A 22963-nucleotide genomic window follows, 5' to 3' on the forward strand; every position below is an offset into this window, starting at 1 on the left:
GAGTCACCAATTTGTTATAGTGGACAAATCCCTCTTGCTGACAAGAGCGATCTCCCTAGATCTTAGAAGGAAACTAGAAAAAAAAAGACAATTGAAATGACTCTTTCCATAAGTTTATATCATTTGAATTATAGATATAAAAGATGGTAAACGAGCCTCTTACTTGTTTGCAAAATGCTTGATGAAGATCCCGTGTTGTGTCTCAATGTAGCCTCTAAATGCTTGATAAAACCTGCAACCATAAACATAAGAAGGATCAAAAGCATATGCAACATAATAATTCAAACAAACTTAATGTAATGATCAAGGATATTGGGAATTGAAATTTCTTTAATGAACATCTAAAGAACTATAGACCATTCATCATTCTAATAAGACAAATCAAGGGGGGAAAGCATTCATTTGTATTAATCAAAGATAAAGAAAAGCCTTACAACCTTTGCCTTGATGTAGTAAGGTTCCTCCCAAATGCATCCAATCTCCTCCTTAGATGATAATCTTTCCAATCTCAAATTAGCAGCATAAGTTTATCTTCTCTGAGTTCTGACCTCCTCAATCCCTCTGCCCTCTAGTCATTTTATAGGCCAAGAGGAAGAAGTTTCAGATCCAAAAGAGGAGGGTGAGATCCTCTAATTGAGGGATTAGGGTTCCTTGAGGAAAGGGATTAAGATCCATCATCTGAGGGTTATAGCTCGAATAGGCATCACCTGGAAGCTTTCATTTGGGATATATTGGATCAACTATGTTTCTATAATGCACCTTTTTTATTTTTACTTTCTTTGATTCACCTGTGTAGTCCACAGTGGTAGACAGAGTGCAGTTATGCGTTGTTCTTAAGGATAAGTTCAGCGAATGCGTAGAAACTTCTAGGGAAAAGCGTGTAGGACCTACTTAAAAAAGTTTACAAGCTATTTTCCCAAAGTTCTCATCTTATTCAAGGTATTTTTGGTTGTTTTAAGGGAGTTCAATGAAACATGTTCGCAGATGGCGAGAAATCCGTTTATATCGATCAAGAGTCATGGTAACAAAATGATGTGTAACACATGTTTCCAAGAATATTAATACACTTTAATGGAGAATTGGGGGATTTACACATCATCATGGCATATGAGGAAGGGGTTTCCTCTAACTACGCTAACACTATTGCTTTCAAACTTCCAATTAGACACCCTAAAGCTAAGACACCAATGAATATTTCTCCATAATCTTTGCCCAATTTTAATGGTCTATTCAATGAATCTTTGGACACCTTCCTTCCTAATTTTGATGTTTGTGTAAAAGCTATGATTCCATTATTACTTTCAAGTTTCCAATTATAGACCCTGAATACGAGGCACCAATGAAGAATATTTCTCCAACGTCTTTTCCCAATTTTAATGGTATATTTAATGAAGACATGGACACCTTCCTTCCTAAGTTTGATGTCATATGTAAAAGCTATGATTACACTAGAAATGCCCTGAAGTTGAAATTGTTCCCTTTTACATTAAAGAATGTATGGCTTATGGGACTTGGGGGACATAGCATATGCACTTCAGATGAATATATATATATATATATGACGCCTATTGCAAGGTAAGGGACCTCCATGAAAAAATATTTAAGATGAATCAAAAAGAGGATGAAAATTTGGAAGACTATGTGGAAAGGCTCCAATATAAATTACAAAGGTCAAAACAAATCAAATTAGATAAGGACACTTAGTAGACTATTTTGGTTAGAGGTATAATAGATCTTGGATATCTTAACCTTTTGAATCTAATAGGAGTGGACACTTCCCAAGTGAGTTATGATGATATCCATGAGTTATACAAATGATGTAAGGAAATTTGAAACATGGGAAAGGTCTTAGATGTGTAATTTGTTGGAAATTTTCAAAATTGACATTCTTAGTTCTTTGAGCTCACAATTTGATACACTTCAAGTTTAAAACGAAGAAAAAAGAATCCAAGCATGCATTATCCATATTTTGGTCCAAATGTAAGAAATATCACCCTTAGATGGAGTTCCCGTTGAATAATGTTGAAGTCTAAGGAATTCGTGAGCATAACCATGCCACTATTATTTCCCTTCTTTACTTAAGGCTGAAAGTTGTGTTTCAAGGAAATAATGACGAAATTGAACAAATTTGTTTTGTTTCCTAAAGAAATCTTGGCAGCCTTGATCCCCATGTATGGTTTTGTGGGAACCTCTTATTTCTTGGCCACAAATCTTGCCTCAACTAACCCAAACCTATTCATGGCCACAAGGTTGGTGAAGCTCTACTTTGGTAACCTAACAAATGCAAGTAGCTCCAAAGTTTGCCCAACAATAGTTCCAATTGATTCAGCAATAATAATTACTACTACTTGATAAAAATCCTCCACCAAGACCACAACTACCTACACAACCAACAACTAACCCAAATAATAATGAAACTCAAAACATGATTAAGTTGTCTATTTTTCCTACTTATTCCATTTCCTATGTCAATTATCAAGATATTCATTTAATATCAGGGAGAATTCTTAATAATCATACTTCTCAAATTATCTCAAAAGATGGTAAGGAGGAAGTTCGAAACTAGGCAAGAAAAGACCCTGTTGAAAATCAATACACTAACTGTAATCTTCGAAATACCCCAATAACCACTTCCCCAAAAATAACAGAATAGCAACAACTAGAAGTTACAAAATTTTCTCCCTATCTAGACAGGAAAGTTTCATAATTTCCTCCTTATCTAGAGAGGTTAAGTATAAACTAATCCCTTTCCCAACTTGAGTTTTGACTTCCTATGTGAATTAAAGAATGTATGTGTCAAGATCCCACTCTTTCCAGCTATCAAGGATGTCTCCATCTACGCCAAATTTGTCCAAACATTATGTCTAAAATAGCTTGGTAAGAAGAATAAGGATCCTCCAACTATCCATGTGATCAATCAAAGAGCATAATTAATGCTTAAAATATTTTCACTAGTTAAGTAAATATAACCTGAGAGCCAATATCCATATTTCAAATACCCTAGGGGTTGCCATATATATCAGACCAAGGAGACTATAGAGAAGCTCAAATTGCCTAACTTACAACAAACTCCTACAATTCTCCTTGACCCATCTACTATCAAGCCTTAAAGTATTCTAGAGGAAGTCATAATCTTTGTACACTCCCAGAGTATCCACCGAAGTTATGTTTCTACAACCAAAATACAACCTTGGGGGTTCCCCTTAATCTTATGGTTAGCCATTATTGATGCCTATATTGGTTGTAAATATGGAGACATGTCTATCACCCATGGAAATTACACCAAGAAACTCACCTTGTGTCCCAAACCTAACATAGGTCAAAAAAAATCTCGTGTGGGTAGGGAAGGAAGCCAATGATGATGAATATGTTCAACAATTGCATACAATTTATATATATCTCTCTTTTAAATATAAGACGAAAGATGATGTCATTCATGATATGATAACAGATTTTATTCACCCTACAACCATGTCATGAATATGTTACAAGAAGGATGTATGCTCATGTCATGAATATGTTACAAGAAGGATGTACGTTCTCTACTAGATCATCAAAACTCAAGTTTATGCCTTCTTATCTATACATTGTATCTAAAGCACACAATATACTAATAGAAATTAGTCCATAAAGAACACTCAATATTATTCCCCTCCATGTTGTTTGTCATCTCTTGTGTCCCTTTCTGTGCTCTGCCTCCCATTCTCCCCTCTCTCACTGCTCCTCTTCTCTCCTTCCCTTATCCTCGTCCCTCCCTTTCTCCATGGTGTTTCCTCCTAAATTCCCTCACTGCAAAACTCTTAGAAATGAATTGGACCACATCAAACAGTTGCAGGACAAATGGAATTGAAAAGTAAGAAAACTTATGATAAAAATCACATCATCATAGTTTTTTCGACGTGTTTCGAACCATCCACTGTGGTTCATCGTCAGGACAAGACGAAGAAAAAGATCTTGGCATCAAGTTAAATAGATGAAGAGAAAAAATGTAGTCGTTATAATATAACGGTTAGATTTGACTAAATAAATAATATTATTAATAACTAATATTTTCATATAAAGAAAACTGTTAGATTTGACTAAATAAATAATATTTTAATATAAAGAAATAATTGTCATAATATAATTGTTAATATTGAATTAAGAAAAATAATTAATCAAAAGGACAATTTTAATGAAATGAAAATAAAAATAATATTTAGGTCAAACCTAAATAATCAAAACAATATAACAATTAATAAAATCAATATAACAATATAATAAAATAATAAAATAAAAATAATATTTGGGTAAGCCTCCAGGGATAGCTCAATTGATCGAGTTCCTATTGCTAAATATCTCGCCTATCAGGATGTCACAGGGTCAAATATCATAAACGCCCTTGGGGTTAGGCCTTGCTAGTTTGGTGGGTAGATCCCTTCGGGTTGATCTACCTAGATTTTCCTGTGGATGTAGAGGCCACTCAGTCTTCGTGAACCACCCTTAATCTATATATATATATATATATATATATTTGGGTCAAACTTAAATAATCAAAACAATTAATTCTAAAAACTTAAAAATAAATAAAAATAATAAATTGTCAAATTTAAATAAAAATATTTGGGTCAAACCTAAATAATCAAATCACTAAAATAAAAATAATATTTAAGTCAAACTTAAATAATCAAACAATCAATTCTAAAAACTTAAAAATAATAAATGGTCAAACTTATAAAAAAAATATAAATAAATGAAATAAAATAAATATTAATTAATTAATTAATTAAATAAATAAATCAATAATGAAAATAATTAATCGTTTATTAGTAGTCAAGATAAAAATACAAATAAATAATAAAAATTAAGAAATTAGAAATATATATATATAAGAAGAAATGGCAGGGATCCAACAGCCGCTAATTTTCTAGCCATCGTCTCTATTCAAATTGCTTGGTCTCCTTTCAATCTCTATAGCTTCCCTAAACTTACGGTGATGGAAATGATCTATCTTAGCAATGACTCGGGCATCTTCAATGCAGATGTGGTGTTTTGTCTTTTTCGCATGTTTTGCTAATGCTAAGGAGCGGGTCCTCCCATGTTTGATGTCTGTTGCATGTCTTTGAATCCTCTGATTTATTGAGCGGCCAATTTCACCAACATAAGGTGTTCCACATGAACAAGGGATTACATAAACACCTTTCATATTCTTAGGGTCCACCGGGTCTTTTACAGATCTTAGGGAATTTTGAATAGTGTTAAGGAGCCTAAAGGTTGAGGGAACCTTGTGCTTTCTAAGGATCCTTGCATTCTTGTCAGTGGTCCCTCGTATAAAAGGAAGGCGTACCCCAAAAAACCAATCATTGGGTTCTTTTTTAATCTTGGAACCCTTGCCAGCTTTAAAGAAATCCCTAAGACATTGGAGCTTATTATAACCATTATTTTTTTAAACCTTGAGGAGATGGGTTTTCTCATCTTCAAGATGACTTTCATCAGAAACTCTAAACGCATGAGTGGCTAAAGTGTTGAGAACACCCAACTTTTGAGCAGGGAAATGATGGGACTTAGCGTGAAGATGTTGCTCCGTGTGAATTGCAAATGCTCCTCAGAAATTGGATTTCTATATTATCAGTTAGCAGCAATTAAAGATCACTCAACAAGATCAGCAATCATTTCGCACATGTTGAATAGCCATTATCCTCCTTGCGTGAAATGGTGGAGAAGAAGATCACAGGCACCTCCAATTCCAATATCCGTAGTAACTCTCGCAATCAAAAGGAAGAGACATCTATCAACCAAGAACACAAAGGATAGTTTGCTCATCTCAACAAGAATTAATAAGTGCTCTTCTCAAATAAATTGGTTGTCTTACCTTGTTAGTTATGTATAGAAATAGATATCTAATGAAATCTAAATGCATCTATCTTTTTCAAAAAATTATTAGAGTTTATGCAGACAAACTAATAGGATATATAGGATATAGTTCAACTTATGTATCAGTAGGATCCATAAGTCTAGAGGATCTAGCTTTGGAATCCTCCTCTTATCAGTAAGAAGTATTGTATCAAGGCATACAGCGATCATTGAGGATCTAGCTTTGGAATCCTCCTCTTATCAGTAAGTATTATTATATCAAGGCATACAGCGATCATTTTTCGAATGAATATAAAATAACTGATCGTGTTAAAAACAAATAAATAAAACACTCAATATTAATCCTAGGCTAGACGATGCACAAAAAACAACTATTTGAGTTGTTACAAAAGAATACTAATATATTTCATGAAAATATACTATTATGAATGGAGCTCATTCTAATCCTTATACTCACCATATTTATATTGGAGATAATTTCCAACTTATTCAACAACCTCAATGTTGAATGAACCCTACATTGAGTGAGATAGTGAAGGATGAATTGCAAAAATTGTTAAACATAAATTTCATTTATCCCACTGTTTTTAGTCAACAAGTTTCCCTTGCTATAATTTATCCTTAAAAAATGAGAAATAGTAAATTTGCACATATTACAATGAATTTAACAAAATTACCTTGAAAGACAATTTTCCTCTAGATCAACTCAAATAGTAAATTTGCACATATTACAATGAATTTAACAAAATTACCTCATTTTCCTCTAGATCAACTCCTTGATACGTTAACAAGAAGTACTTTTTACTCGCTAGATTCAGTGAATATAATCGAATTAACTTGTCCAATGGACCAAGATAATACCATCTTTACTTACCCATGGGGAACCTTTGCTTACCAAGTATTTCTCTTTCATGAGTCCAATGGACCAAGATAATACCATCTTTACTTACCCATGGGGAACCTTTGCTTGCCAAGTATTTCTCTTTCATGAGAAATGCCACGTGTTATTCACCAAAAGGATAATCCTTCATAACCATATCTTTGTTTCTAGAGTCAAGGTGGATCCAAATAAATTTGAATTAATATGCAAACTTTCTAGTTCCAAAACTGAAAAAAGATTTATTGTCCATGAATCATGGCAAAATACTCAAAAAAAATTCATAAGATTTTGTGTGTGAGAAAGAGACCAAACCTCCAATATGGTTATAAGATTTAATTAATTACACAAAATTATATTCAAAATCATTGCTCAAATCCAATTGAATATATATATAACCCATACTTGAAATGTGCATCAAAGTACTCTAAATATCTGCCCTCAAAATTTGAGAGATAATAAATTATGAGAAGTTACTTGACAAAATTCTTCAATCCTAATTAATCCAAATTTGAAATAGGTAGGTGCGCCAACATTGTTGAAATCACAAATTATGGTAAGTAGTCCAAAGGTTTACCCTCAAAATCACAAAGATACTAGATTATATATACAACCTAATTGGGTTTGAGCAATGATTTTGCATATATTTTTGTTCAAACAATTAAATCTTTCCCTAAGGAAAAACTGTGATTTCCCTTAATGTAAAAAATGAAAAATACATATTGTAGATGCTCTAAAAGCACATCAAAATATTGTTGACTATGCAACCATCATCAGTTTGATATATCAGTGTATAAAACAAGTGTTCACAAAATAAATATACAAAAACTCCATCAAACATATACGGAAACAATTTGAGAGACTCCATCATAGGCAAATCATTGTCCCAAACAAAGTTGATCAAAAAAAAAATGCAAAATCAAAAAATAAGAGGTCTCATACACGATCTGCATCTACCTGTAACCCATCAACAAAAGGTTTGTGATAATACTCAATGTTCATTCCCATTCCGTTCTAATATCTACCATACCCCCAAAGGCGCACCTTCCTTGGAAAGTTGATCAAAAATAGTGTTCCTCTCCCTGTAAATATGATCACAAGGGATAAGATCAAAATGCCTTTTAATCAACATAATCTCCTCCAAAATAGGTCTATGTATGTACGTGACATATAGAATGTTGATTGAACCGGTGTACTACTACCCAAGAATCAACAAATCCCTGCAATTGTTGGCACCCTTTCTCTATGGCAAATAGAACAAGAAGAAGCTTCAGGCTTAAGAGCTCAGCAAAATTGTTGGATTTGTGACCCAAACCATTCTTTACCTTAAAAGAGTGATTCTCATTTATATAAAGGATAGCACCACCTCCCCAAATACCTCCCTCTTGAGAGGAACCATCAAAATAAGCCTAAGGTTGAGACTGGTCAATTTAATCAGCCACGATGGTACAGGTTCTAGATCTTGTAGCTTATGCAAGGATTAGCTCATATAAAGAATCCTAATTTAGTTAAACATGAAATATGTACCCAACATTGTTGAGATCACAAAATATGGTGAAGTAATGCAAGAATTTACTCTCAAAAATGCAGAATTTTACTCTCAAAATATGGTGAAGTAATGCAAGAATTTACTCTCAAAAATGCAGATCTAATTAAGAATTCTAACCATCATTTCCATCTATTTTATAATATTGCATATAAAATTTTCAAATTATTATAATATATGAAATTTTTAAATAATAATATTATAATTTTGAATGATTTTGATTCCATAATCTGAACACAGTTAAGAGTTTTAAGATGCATGTGCATTTTACTATAATGTGTTAAAACATTGTAAACATCTTCCTGAGTATTTCAAATGGTTATTATTGTTTTGAATAACATTTTCCAATATAATGTAATAAATATAATAACTTTAAATTATAAAATACTGTTTACTTTGTTTTTATTTTACATACAATTTGTTCAAATTCTAAATTTATTATTTTTGTTTTTTTCAAGAGAACACATACTTTTGATATTTTATATTTGATAGGAAATCAAAAAGTACAATCCTTTCCTGCATAGCAACACACTTGATGAGGGTTCAAATCTCATTGAGTATATATATGACCTTTTGTGTCTTGGCTAGAAGAGTAGGCGACCCCATAGCGATATCTCAGCTCTTGTTAAGGCATAAGTTTCCTGCTATTGTGCAGCTTGCGGGCTGTTGCACGTAGCCTAGGTTTATAGTGGCAGCCAGTTAGATTTGATCCTGGGTCTGTTCAAGATAACTCTCACCAGTTACCGATTATCCTAAATTTACCAGACAAACAAACAATATAATAAACAAAACAACAAATAAACAAATAAAAAATAAATAAAATAAAAATTGGCTGCCAACAAAACCTTAGATATCTCTCTGACCTTAAACATCTTGAAGCTTAACTAAATTTTATTTGAACAAGATCAAACAAATTAAAGGACAATTCAAACTTGTAATATAAGAATGGGTCTGTTCAAGATAACTCTCACCAGTCACCGATTATCCTAGATTTACCAGACAAACAAATAAAAAATAGAAATAAAAAATAAAAAAATTGGCTGCCAACAAAACCTTAGATATCTCTCTGACCTTAAACATATCTCGAAGCTTAACTAAATTTTATTTAAACAAGATCAGACAAATTAAAGGACAATTCAAAATTCAAACCTGTAATATAAGCATTAGTATATAAAAATGAAGTATATAATATTCTTTAATTTAAAAAAATTATAATTGTATGACAAATATTCAATTATAAAATTTTACATTATTTAGGTTATTTAAAATTTTACATTATTTAGATTGTTTATCTTTTTTAGTTTATTATAGTAATTAATAAAACACTAATCACAAAACCTAAAACATAAAATGCAGGTTGCAAGATCCATCTGAAAAATACCATTATGACGAAAACAAAGACATCAATCTAAGCCTCTAAACTTCAAAATGTAGAAGACAGGGTACATCAGTCTACCATTATATTCAACGCCAAGAAATAAATCATTTCCATCTTAAGCAAATTAAATTGGTCTCCAAAAGCTACATGTTCAAGGCATTATAGCGTAAAAGGTGTAAGATTCTTTACCATCTTGTTCTCGCCCTTGATTTAGAGAAACTCAAAATGTGCATGATTTTGTACATGAAGTATAAAAGAAGATCTAAACAGCCCCTATCTGCTTTGTTGCTTCTACTATGTTAGTGCATCTTATCTTAACCTTTTCCCCTACTTTAATAAATAGTCTCATGTCTCATGATTAGAAATAAGTGCCATTGTAAATCTCTTCTAATGGGTCTGCATTCACTACACCACTATACTGTGATCGAACATATTTACCACATAAATTTTATTAGAAACAAAAACAGTTATAATGTGATGACAGTGCTGGGCAAGTCCACAATCACTTAACACTGAATCGAAGTCTACACTTGCAATTAGAAACACCTCCTGCTCGCTTCTAATGTACAAACCATAAAAACACAAATGTTAACATGCAAGAATAACTCAGCATGTTGCCACAAGAAGGCAGTTAAGGAGTTGACAATATTAAAAGTTGCAATAGCTATTGTTCAAATGCGTAGATTATCGTGCAGTTCTGTCTTGACTCTGTTTATGTTAGAAAACTTGCTAAAATGTACAAAAGTAGTCATATCTACATGGAATGAAATCCCAAATTCAATGAAAAAAATACTATAGCAAGGACAATAAAAATGCAGCGTTTTTATCTATAAAGCAAACACAGTAACAAGAGGCTACTCTGACAGGCATGTCAAAGTGCCAAGCCAAGTCCACTCGAAATTTATACTCAAAACAGAAGGTAATGAACCCAGAAACATAATCCACGACAATAGTAGACAAAATTAAGCACAACATTGTTCTAAAATGCAAAAGTTGACATAGGTTTAGCTAAGAAAATAACCGAAACAAAAATAGTATTGAGCACAATCTTAATCTGCTTTATCCCAACAAATAAGCCAAAGAATGATGAAATCAATGAAGATGATGCATCATGTAAGGTAAATTTTCAATACTTATTGGATGAACGTAACAGCTGTGTGTTTCTTGCAGAGATAACTTATTTTGGAAGCTGTCTTGCGAAACAAATTGTGGAAACTACCATATTGATTTAAATATCAGTTGAGGTGAACAATTCTTGTGCCCAAACCTGTATGCACATAATGCCGCTTATCCTCGCCTTTCACATGATAAAAAGATATTTCTATTGGCACATATTCCTGTCTCAATAAATGAACACAACTCCTCTAAGATTTCATCTTGAAACGCATTTGCATGCTCATGGGCAGTAGATATAGTGATACCTAATTGATCTCCATAATCTCCATAAACAGATAAATAAGATGCTCATTGAGTCTGGGTACTTATCAGAAGAAACCCTTGCTTGAATCTAATTGCATCTGCAATTGGGTCTTAAAAGACCTTAATGTTTCAAGCTAAAACTAGTTTTACTCTTCGTATTTTGGATAACTATCAAAAAACTGCTACTCCAGAACACCATTACTTCTCACAAAAATATCCTTTGCTCAAACTCTCAAAGAACAATGCATATGATTCACAGGCATTGCAGTGTAGCTTCCAGTAATTCTTCAATGCATGGTAGGATGGGGGATGCGGGGCCGCACTGGTGTCTTTGATGGACTTACCCTGCTCCCAACAGGAAAATACAAATATAAACCATTAAACTAGATTAGAGAAAATCATACCAACAATTTACTGGCAAGTCTGCAAATTAATTTACTGCATCAAATAAAAGATGTACCTTATAGGCAAAGATCCCACAATTGCACCACTACAGTTCAATGCAAGTATGGCACTTTCAGCCTGCAACAACAAAAAGTACATTGGAAAACTTCTATAAAGCGATAAATCACCTAGATAACTTCCACAGCATTCTACTTATATTTTCCAAATTCACAGCTATGTAAGTCATATAGAGAGGTACAATCTTCCTAGCTTGAAAGCAGAGTAAAGTTGACATAATTGCATCAAGAGGTGCTTTCTACATCCCAGGTGGGTGAGATGTACATCTATAACTCATGTCAGCTAAAAAAAAAAATCAATTAATAAAAAATAAAATAAACACACAATGTTGCCTCAAAAGTAAAATTTAAAAATAAAACAGTTACACATTAAATTTGGCAAACATAAATACAATTACAAAATGAATCCATATTAAATTCTACAACCAGATAATTGAAGAGATTTTAACACTTACTTCAGCATATGTTGACCCAATATTGTATTTTACGAAGATAAAAATAAAGTACCATCAATAATGCTCCAAGGTATCACTTGTCAAAAGAAACTATTTGGTACTACTTTTCTTGGCTGTTTTCTATCAATCCACATTATCAAAGTTGAGTTGCTGAAAGGAAAGCGCACAACACATATGAGCACACCAAAGTAGATCTGTCTTAATTCATGATCTCAATTTTTTCCTGATCCTTTTTGGTGCGTGCTTATAGCCCTTAAATCTATAACTTAAAATACATGAATCTACTTTTCGTGGCTGTTTTCTATCAACCCACATTATCAAAGTTGAGTTGCTTAATGGAAATCCATCTTTTATCATTATCTCATTTTTTTCTGATCCTTTCTGGTGCTTCGTAGATTGGAAATTAAGATGAATCTATGTTGATAATAAATGAGTCTGTGTAATTAAATAAATCAACTTAAAAATAAATAAAATATAATTTGCTATGTCATAAACGTGGATCAAAATTTCTTTTAAAAGTCCTGGCCAAAGAAAGTCAGTCAGTTTCTGTCAACACAGAGTATGCAAATTAGGAAACATAGGAATATATGTTTTTCTTTGTTGTTCTTAGGTAATGAATTTCATATGGTACGTCCAGGGTATTGCAGAGAGGAACAACAAATTGGTGGTAAAATAAAGTTTGAGATAAAAACAAAAAGCTGAAATATACTTTCAATAAGACAATATTGAATATTCACACCAAAAATTTCAAGAGTCTTGAGAGTTGAAAAACATGTGGAACACAGAAACTGACATGGAAAGTTAGATCAGCATGTGGAAAACTGAAACCTGAAATGTTGAGGATTTCTCACAAAACTTGAAATGCAATTCTAGTTTGACCCTTGAAAGGAAAGACAAACACCTTATAATCATGCAACTAGTAGCATGAACGAGCCCTGGAATATGGTTATTTTGGCAAAAGCGATAAAGAAACAAGTAATTATGAATAAAACAAAAACTACCGTATGACCCTTTGTACTTGGATCTCAACTCCAAAATTGTATTGAATAACAATGATTAAAGGGAATTTTCTAAATATTTTTTACCTGAAACTTTAACATGCCTCTGCATCAGTGCCGTAATATACTCTAAATTTTCTTCCAGAAAAAGGAAAATTGTTATGCCACCTATTACATTTCCAGGCAGCTCAGTTTCGAATATTAATTCCTCAATACAGAGAAATCACAACATGGAGAAATACATCACCCAAGGCACCACCCTTAAGGCCCTAAAGCTAGAGTGCACATTAGTAGAAGATATGTATATAGAACAGTGAATTTTTGCCAAGTCGACACTTCCAAATCTCAATGCCAAGGCCAGTGACTCAAATGGCAAAGTATTAATTAGCGAATATTATATCATATGAGCATTGCAATTTAGACATACCATTTGAAAATTTGAAAATCTCAACAGCATCCAATGAGATAACATTTCAGAAAACAAAAAGTCATTCAACACTAGGTGCCCCTTCAATACCTAACTAACAGCTGGACCTTGAGCATACAAAAAGATGCAATCTCAGAATCTAACCCGTAAATGAAAGATATCCTTTTTAATTTAAAGACCGATTCAACTACTTTAAACATTCACATGATATATTGGCATCATGGGATTGCATGTGTATAGATAAATAAATCTCACAAATTAATCTATCTGGAAAATTTCACCCAAATCTATGGGTTAGACTTGAACTCTGAAAACTGATAAGATTCCAGAAATTAAGCAAATAGTAGACTGGAATTGTGAAAACTCGTAAGATTCCAGAAACTAAGCAATAGCAGCTACATTGCACAAATTCTAGTAGATGTTTTTTTCCTTAAAAAAGAGATATGTAAACTTTATAGAATATTTTCAGCAGATAATTAGCTTACCATTACAAATTCAACAAATGCTATACGAGTGGAATGAACATGATCTCCAAGCAGTCTCAGGCGAGAAACCTGAATTCAGTATGCAGAAAAACTCCATCAGCTCAGCACAAGGATTTCCCTAATGTGCCCTCGCATAAATGACCGTGGTTCAAATCACCCACCTCACCACAAAGTGACTCAAAGAACATTCTCACTTCCACTTGAGAAACCTGCAAAAGTTGTAAGCAGTGTAAATTAGCAAGCCCTAAGGCTATATCAATTCTCAACATGCTCAGCCTACACACTTCAAAGAAAAAATTTAGCTTACAGAATTGTCCTCTATGCTAGGCTATGGAAATCACTGGACCATTATGACTTACCTTTTTATCAATATTTGTACAATATATTGTCCGTGCGCACATCTCACGCTCATCCTCAGACTGCCAGTAGAAATCAAAATAATAAAAATATACTAGAACACAAACAAACTTCATACACACAATTACTCGGATTAGGTAGAACTCGATGCTACAGGTAGCTGCATCCAATAAAAGATACCACTCACCCTTACTCCTACTAAGTAGCCCCAGCTTGGAGATCAACAAAAGAAATGGATAATGACATTGCTCACCCTTGGAAGAAATGTTGGATTTACTGGAAGAATCGCGGTTTTGGAAGGGAGGACCCTGACTGGATAATATCCCAACATGGTTCCCGCGAGGCTCAAAGCTGCTCTTGCACCCTCTACAAATAATGCCAACAAAGGAATTGACCATTTGAATTCCAAATGTATTGAAGAGAGTCGAGGCATTTTTATAATGCACACAGCTAATCAAATTAAAGCCCAACAAGGATCAAAGGTAAGACTTACGCTCATCGGCAAATTCTATAAATGCAAAACGAAGAACTGAATTAGGATCACCACATATGCGACAGTCGATAACCTTTAGTCAGAAGAGACACACCAATTTAGAAAATTTTATTCCATCAAGCACTAGTGTAAATGAATAATAACAGCATATACAATTCTGCAATCAAGTTACTCAATTACACCTACCAACACTAATTTTATAGTATCCACACAAGCATTTAAACAAAAAAGTACTCAAACTCTATATTCTTTTTATTTGAATAAATGTTGCATATGGAATGATGTCAAACTCTATATTTCTTATGACCCTTGCCCATACAAAATGCTGCACAACACTATAACTTTGCATCACAAATTTTCCTATTCTTTATCTGGCCATAACTGCTAGATACAGTTTTTACCAGCATACAGGGCATTCAAATCAGAGTTTGTGGAAAATTAGCATTCATCAATTGCAACACAATTTTTCATCAATACAAGCTTTCTTATGAAACACGTGCCATGTCACAGCTGTGACAAATAACACATATATCAGCCTAAAATATATGAGATTAAGACTTGTTACGATTGCCAAACATTCTTTCACGCTATCATCATACAGACACCAATAAAAACTACTTATCATTGTGATTACCAGAATCTTGTTTCCAAGCTATCTGCGATTCTGCACACTGAAAATAATCTAGGAGTACTTTTGCCATTAAATCGGCTTAACTATATAAATAATACGCTTCAGACTTTTCAAATTGATTGCTGCCAATTTACAAGTCACTTCATTAAAACTTTTATTTTTATCTTAGTGAACATTCAAAACATAGCTTGTTTCCTATCTGAAACCTGACTAAGCCAACAATGGCATTATGGATCAATGTAGTTTACCTTCACAGTATATCCATAAAATTCTTCCATCTTTGGGAAGAATGTAACTTTTCCTCTGCCTTTATAGTCAATCCTAACATTTTCTAGCATTGCTAAGTTGATTCTCGTGATTCATCAAAGATTCCAACACTGCGCCGCAATTTTCTCTGCTACATCACATAAGGAACCCAAATTTCTGTTTGATCCCAAGGACTTGAATTGTGAGATTTTGGTATGATATGATATCGTATCAAATGCTACTCTTCTTATATTTCAAGAGCTCATTTCAAGTTTGACTGAATACTCCATTACACCCCAATTTTCTTGTGGTTGTGCCCCCATCGTTATGCCTGGCACCTCTACATATTTCTTAGATTACGTTGGGACTTATAATTAATTTTTTTATACTACATACAGTCAAGCATGTGCATTTCATAAATTTGTCCTAATTGATTAATATCAGTAACAAGTCAGCACAAATGTAAGTAACGGCAATCAATTATACATAATTTAACTGAGTGATCTTAGATGTAGAGCATATCAATGAATTATAATTTCTTGTGGTTGTGCCCACGAGATAATTTTCTTGTTGTTGTGCCCACCGTTATGCCTAGGGTGCCTCTACATATTTCTTTGATTATGTTGGGACTCACCATTTGCTTTTTTATACCACGTACAAACAAGAATGTGCCATTTCAAAAATTTGTCATAATTAATTGATATCAATAATAAGTCAAACGGCAGTACAAATGTATGCAATGGCAATCAATAATAAATAATTTAACTGAGTGATCTAGATGTAGAGCATATTGATAACATATATTTAAGGCTCAACCCTTCAGTGACCATTGATCGACATATGTAAAAATTGAAATCAGAAAAGGCAAACAATGTAAGAAATAAGTTTTCAATGGCCAAACTTGCAAACCCCGACAGAGACATGCCAACACCACTACATCTTCAAACAAGTAGTTCAACATGACTCTACATCCTACAATAAAACCACACGCACAAAACAACTAATTTTAATGTGTCAACCGCCCATTATTAAATATTTAATGAAAATGACAAATAGGGTTGTGCCCAGTAGCATGACTCCACCCTCAACAAATATAACGTAAGATTCTAAGAAAACAAATACAACGTAAGATTCTAAGAAAGCACATATTACTTTCCATTAGCAATGTCATTGTGACCAACATTGAACCATTATGATCAAGTTATGCCTGTAATACACTCTTAACTCAAAACATAACCCTGGGGTATTCCATTGTAAGGAACGTAACAATTGAAAAATGCACAAAATAATCATAGTATCATTTATTGCAAGACACAATCCATACAACAGGCCACATGGAGAGTAATGCAGAATTGCAGATCCATGCTGCAACCATAGAATGCACATACTCCACAAGCATAACTGCAGGCTGTAATTGCACATTGCAAACAATAGTTGCTGGTTTATCATTAAACAATCCCACTATCATAAAATTAAAACCTGTACACATGTCATAATTAAATACAGGGGCCAGAGGCTATTTAATGCATGCCACCATCATGAATGTAATTCTACATTCCTATAATATACAGCACAAGTTTGGGGTCGTACATTTCTCCACTTCAATGCAGGGCTCATTGCAAAATAATGCCATATAAATGCATGTTACTGCCTAAATATGCATGATATATGCAGTAACTATGAAAGAGGGCACCCTCGTGATTAATGCCAAAAGACACTGTAAATGTACATGCGAAAGCTCAAAATAAATGACAAAACAGAAATTGAGTAACAATGCAACATATATTATCTAAAGTGTTGGCTGAGCTGTGGTCCAAAGTTGACGGGTGGGAGTTTTCCACTGCTGGCCCAGGTTCAATTCCCAGTAAATGGAGCACTTGTATTTTACATAGGAATCCTTGGAGTAACATGCCCCAGAAGTGATAATCCATCGTGACCCAATCCCAGTATATACAGATAGATTCGGAAGTGCGCTGGGGGTTTGGGGGGGAATGCATCCCTGATTCAAGCCAAAAAATAAAAGATGTTGTGTGATAAAAATATGGATATTATACATGCTACTTCCCTGTCCTAGGCACCCTCCTGCAAATATGTAACTATCTAAAAAGAGCACCCATGGGCTTGCTGACATGGAGCAATTTTAATTTTTAGCCAACACCCTCTGTGGGGCATCCATTTGAGGATTGTCTTCTTAGCCTACTTTTGCATCATCGTAGCCTTAATCTATTCCAGTTATTTGTACCATTTTATTTTAAACCAGCATAGATTCATCTTAACCCTGGATCTATTAAGCACAAAGAGCGATATAAACAAACCCCTATGCAAATCTCTCAGCACTTAAAATATTTAGGGTTAAGAAGGATCTATGCTGGTTCTTTTCTTTCACTTTTTATACTGGCCCTTTTTTTTTAAACTAGATTTCGGATGTCATCTGGAATTCCATTTTAGTTGTATGCATGTTACACACATTACATGTCTCAGTAATGTAGAATGCACCTCACTTCTGTCTGTACAATCATAATTTGGAATCAAACTGTGGTTAATCAAGCTTGTAGCTAGCTCATTGCATGCTTATGAACCATCACACTCACCTGTTAGTGATTACTTCCAAGTTCCACCAGTGACTTCTACATGTAGTGATGGAAGTAAATAATGCAAATTCTTGGCCTCTAACCAAGCAAGAACGAGATTCTTAGTAATATGGACATCATCGTTGAAATCTAAAGTTCACTTGTATAAGTGGATGACCAAAGTATTGAGGTGCTCCAATAATTGTTTCTTTCTACATTGCAATCAATATGGATCATCACAAAGTAACAAATCTGAAATAATTAAAGCATTGACATAAAAAAGGAAATTTCTATGCCCCCACTATTGAAGGCTTTTCCAAAAAGGGGGATAATGTTACTGCAAATATTATTGTATAGATTCATAAAATTCAATCTTGGGTTCATTGTTAATAAAGAGTGCACAAGAATATTTGGTTCAAGATTCCTTATAGTCATATAGGGGAAATGTGAGAGAACAAATCAATTATGACATTACCTTCATCAACATGTGGTTGGAATTTGATTTCTAACTATACCACAACAACCCACTCATGGTTGGAAATGTAAACACTTTTATTATGAAACGCAAGGGAGTCCATTATAGCCATGATCTAACCTTCAGACATGCAGAACATATAAGATTCTTCCACAGAACACATTATGATGTATGCATCCCTGCTACAAGATTAAAAGCCATAAGGACTACAGAACTTGAATCTTTGCTCAATTCACCAATGTTGAGCACATCTTGATGAATGTGCTTCATACATCTGACGCTTATTCTTGTTTGATACAGGGCCAGAATTATAAGCACAAATGCAGATCGAAACCACACACCCCCAACAAGGCCCTCCAAACAAGACAGAATATTGACATCCAATTTTCTTAAGTGAAAAGCCAACCAAAATTATTCTAATTTTGCAACACAATATATTACAGAATATGATACAATCCGTACCACCTAAAGAGCACAAAACTATCAAGAAAAAAGAACCCATTAAATTTTAACTTCCTGGAAAATTTTCAGTCTGGTGCTTGAAGGAGAAAATGATTAAATAAACAAGGATACTGATGTAAAGCTATAAATGGAGAATTACCTGTCCGCAATTGATAAACAGTGCTGCAAGCTGCTCTTCTGTCACCTAATTTGGCAGTATCCAGAAGAGTCATTAGTGTGACTTGATAACAATTGACAAAACTTCACTCGAAATTATCTATGATTTTGCAATCCCGCATATGTCGGTTGCCTATATATATACCAGTATTCTTTTCAGTAAACATTGACAAGTCTAATTATAGGGCAATGAAAGGGAACCACTGGCACCAATAGTCCTACACTAAATTTTGAGTGTGTTTCTATCCATTGTCATGTTCAGATAACTTTCAAAACCAGGAATTAATGTCCCGCTGCACCATAAATTAAATTCAATACAACAAAGCGCCTAGGGTGCCATTGAAATCCCAAATTCTCTTATAACTTTCAAATGAAGACACTGTTGGGAGGTGACATTGAGGTGTATACGTGGCTTGAAAAACAAAAATAGCCTTCCAAGTGAGTGGCATACATATCCAAGAAGATAAGTTAAACATGGGCCTTGCATAACCAAGAAAATAAGTTAAACAATGCCCTTCGGCACCTAGACGGGCCAGCACATGCATGGGAGAAAGATGGATCACCAAACATCCCAGAGGATATTTAGTGCTCGGCATTCTGCTACTCAAATTCATCCTGACATAATACTCATACCAGTTTTAAAATTCCGGTTAAGAAAACGTCAATACGATAAAGGTGCTGTTACTGGAAGTTGTCTTGATACAACAGATGCAATGCTATTGAAAATTATTGTTTCCCTAATTTCTGCCATGAATTCACTTACCTGCTGATCAATATCAGAAACATAAACTGTTCTTCTAACGCTGTCCTCCTGTTGAGCTCTGATGTTCCTACCGTTGAGCCTCCTTTTACCCTGATTGAAGCTGTTTTTCTTCTGATGCACCACCAAGTAAAACAGAACGTCAACAATGCAGCGGAAGATTCAAACTGAAGTGACAGATAGGAGAAGAATAAAAATAACGTAACAGATAGAGGATAATCATAATGCCACAGTAAGAAATCCTCGAAAGGATACGCCACTTTGATTTCTACTCAGCTTGCAAATTTAGGAGATAATCGTATTAATTTGTAATGAAATCCTTAACAAGTGTAAGGATATGCCACTTTGATTTTACTGAAAACTTGAGAATTTAGGAGATAATCATATTAGCTTGGAATGAAATACTTTGATTTTTACAAAATGCTTGTGAATTTAGGAGATAATCACATTAGCCACATATGAAATCCTTAACAAGGGTTGTGCCATTTTGATCTTTACAAGTTTGAAAATGCAGGAGTTCGTTATGTTGGCGAGTAGTGAATCAAATCCTCAACCAGGAATATGTCATTTTGATTTTCAGCAATGTTGCAATGTAAGCTTGCAAATTTATGAGATATGCCATTTTGATTTTCAGTAAAATTACAGATCAAGCAGACATCACATAGACAACAAGGGAACACACGAAACACGCAAGCATGTTTAAGTAATATTAGTCCCAAAATGAGGACTATACCTCCCCATAGCCAACTTGGAGAAAGTTGAAGCTTTTGATACATGTAGCACTTTATAAGCCATTATTGTTTCACAATTATTGTGAATGTGAATTTCTTTTCTGAAAATTTTACTTCTAGAAAATTACAGCTACCCCTGACTTGTAAGGCATATAAATACCATCAAAATCACCCAGGAAATACAATGAGAAGCGCTGTGAATGTGAAATTAAAACACCCTTTTTTAATTTTTCAGTATCTAGTATTAACTACCCTTGCACTTGTTTTTTTTTAACATTAAACATCACTCAGAAATTGCAATGCGATATCCCCCAGAAAAATGCAAAATTCCATGCAGATCAAAGAGGAAAATGATATACAAATCTTACCCTCCTGCCGTTATTAGCGAAGCTGCCATTGCCATTAAAAATAAAAGAAGGCGACCTATGAGGCTGAGGAATGAACTCCTCGGCTAAAGGATTCAGTTTGGAGAGCAAATCTACAAGCTCCCGCATGTCGCCATTGAATCCGCCGTTCTTTTCAGCCCGGGAGAGATCAGGGGTTCGATTTCCGTAACTCGCCCCTTCGACGCTCACATTGTTCTCCACCAAAGCCATCGCGGTGTCTCAGATCCCACGAAATTCTCTGGTCTGCAACCTTTGAAGATATGCCGGGGGTGTCCTGAAATTAAAGGGTCAGATAGACAGAAGCCCCTGTATAAAGGGCGATTGGGTCCATCCACAGAGGGGAATGTCCCTTATTGGGAAGGGCAGGCAGCAGGGCGTTTGTGGGTTTTTTCTTTGCCGAGGGTTTGAATTCAGCAGAGTTTTATTATTGATTCTTCTGCTTCCCAGGCTGCAAATTCCCCCAAAAGCTTCGGCTTAAGAGTAGTCATGGCCAGAGGGGACCTTGAAAATAAATATAATGGAGCCATTGTCACCCGTCGTCATATCATGTGATGTTGACATCACCAGTTTTGCACTTTCATCTGCCTTTCTGGGTCTCATTATAAACATCATATTACGTGAATGTTAATTTTAATTTGAGAATATTGGCACATCGTTAATTTTAATTTGAGAATATCCGTACACCCTTAATTTGATTTAATTTGATATTTTAGTAAAAATGATAAAATAATTAGCGAATATTACCTGAAATAACACTGAAATTTATGGGGGTTACAGCTTTAATGACATCATTCCAAGATAGGATTGAAGTGGTTGTTAATTGAATAAGAAGTACAAGATTGTATTTAATAATTATATTTTATTTTAATCTTTTATTTAATAATTTAATTAATTAATTGTTAATTATGAGATTAGAGATATCTATGTAGTGGATTACAGGTTTAATGACATTATTCCAAGATAGGATTGAAGTGGTTGTTAATTTCGAAAAATAACTTAATATTAGAGATAATTATTAGTTCGATAAATATTTGTTATTTTTGTTATTTTCAAAATAGAATAAAAAGTAAATGTTTATATTTTCTGAGTTGCATAAAAAATACAACATTGTATTTTATTTTAATTTTTTATTTAATAATTTAAGAGGTACATAGGATTGAGGTGTGACATGTATTAATGTTTATTATTGTTATGAATTTGGATGTGTATGTTAATTTTTATATAGATTGTGTGTAGAGGTATTCTCTAGTATGGTAGTGAAGTTGTGGTGTTAATATAAAGTTTAATTAAATTATAAAATTATTGTGGTTTATAAGTTTATGGTATTTGTCTATAGTGTTTGTTATGATGAAGCTTATCTAAATGTTTGAAGAAATTTATTATAAAATGCAAGAGTATCAAGTTAGATCCATCTTAACTCCGACTTTGATCTTTCTCGATGCTCAGTGGATTCAGATTTAAGATGAATCTTTGATATATAATTTATCTTTTTCTTTCTTATGAGATTTGTGAAAAAATGTGGAGGGATTCACTCAATATATGTGATTTATTGGTCACATGTAAAATCAAATTAAGGCACATACACTCTACATGTTTACGAAATTTTTAATATAAATAGAAGCCATGTGATGAAATTAAGTCAACTACAATCACAACAAATTGAACTTTTTTTACATCAGAAAAGCAATAAGGTATCCAACATGCCTAAGCCCATAACGAATTCAACTTGTATACATGGTGACTTTTTTGTGGTGCAACAAATTAATATACTAACTTACACATAAATGAATTTGTTAT

The 22963-nt window shown here is 33.7% G+C and overlaps 1 protein-coding gene across 2 annotated transcripts; it reads right to left on the reverse strand.

The window, feature by feature from the left end:
* Positions 1-10768: 10768 nt before the first annotated feature.
* LOC149184498 (polyadenylate-binding protein-interacting protein 11-like) lies at positions 10769-21692 on the reverse strand. Of its 2 annotated transcripts, none has more exons than XM_089417543.1 (10): positions 21149-21692; positions 20053-20163; positions 19273-19317; positions 14750-14822; positions 14510-14622; positions 14259-14318; positions 14061-14108; positions 13900-13968; positions 11534-11595; positions 10769-11456 (listed from the first exon to the last, which is right to left on the reverse strand). In XM_089417543.1, the coding sequence occupies exons 1-10, from the start codon at positions 21374-21376 to the stop codon at positions 11414-11416; spliced, it is 852 nt and encodes a 283-aa protein (XP_089273669.1). In that variant the 5' UTR covers positions 21377-21692; the 3' UTR covers positions 10769-11413. The 2 variants fall into 2 exon arrangements, with proteins under 2 accessions (XP_089273669.1, XP_089273668.1); XM_089417542.1 differs by having other exon boundaries at positions 10769-11418; positions 21149-21691.
* Between the last annotated feature and the right edge of the window lie 1271 nt (positions 21693-22963).

This window comes from Pinus tabuliformis, chromosome 3_2 (assembly GCF_031772625.1).
Source record: "Pinus tabuliformis cultivar Carrire ecotype Pingquan chromosome 3_2, CPIR1, whole genome shotgun sequence".
Taxonomy (NCBI): Eukaryota; Viridiplantae; Streptophyta; class Pinopsida; order Pinales; family Pinaceae; genus Pinus; species Pinus tabuliformis.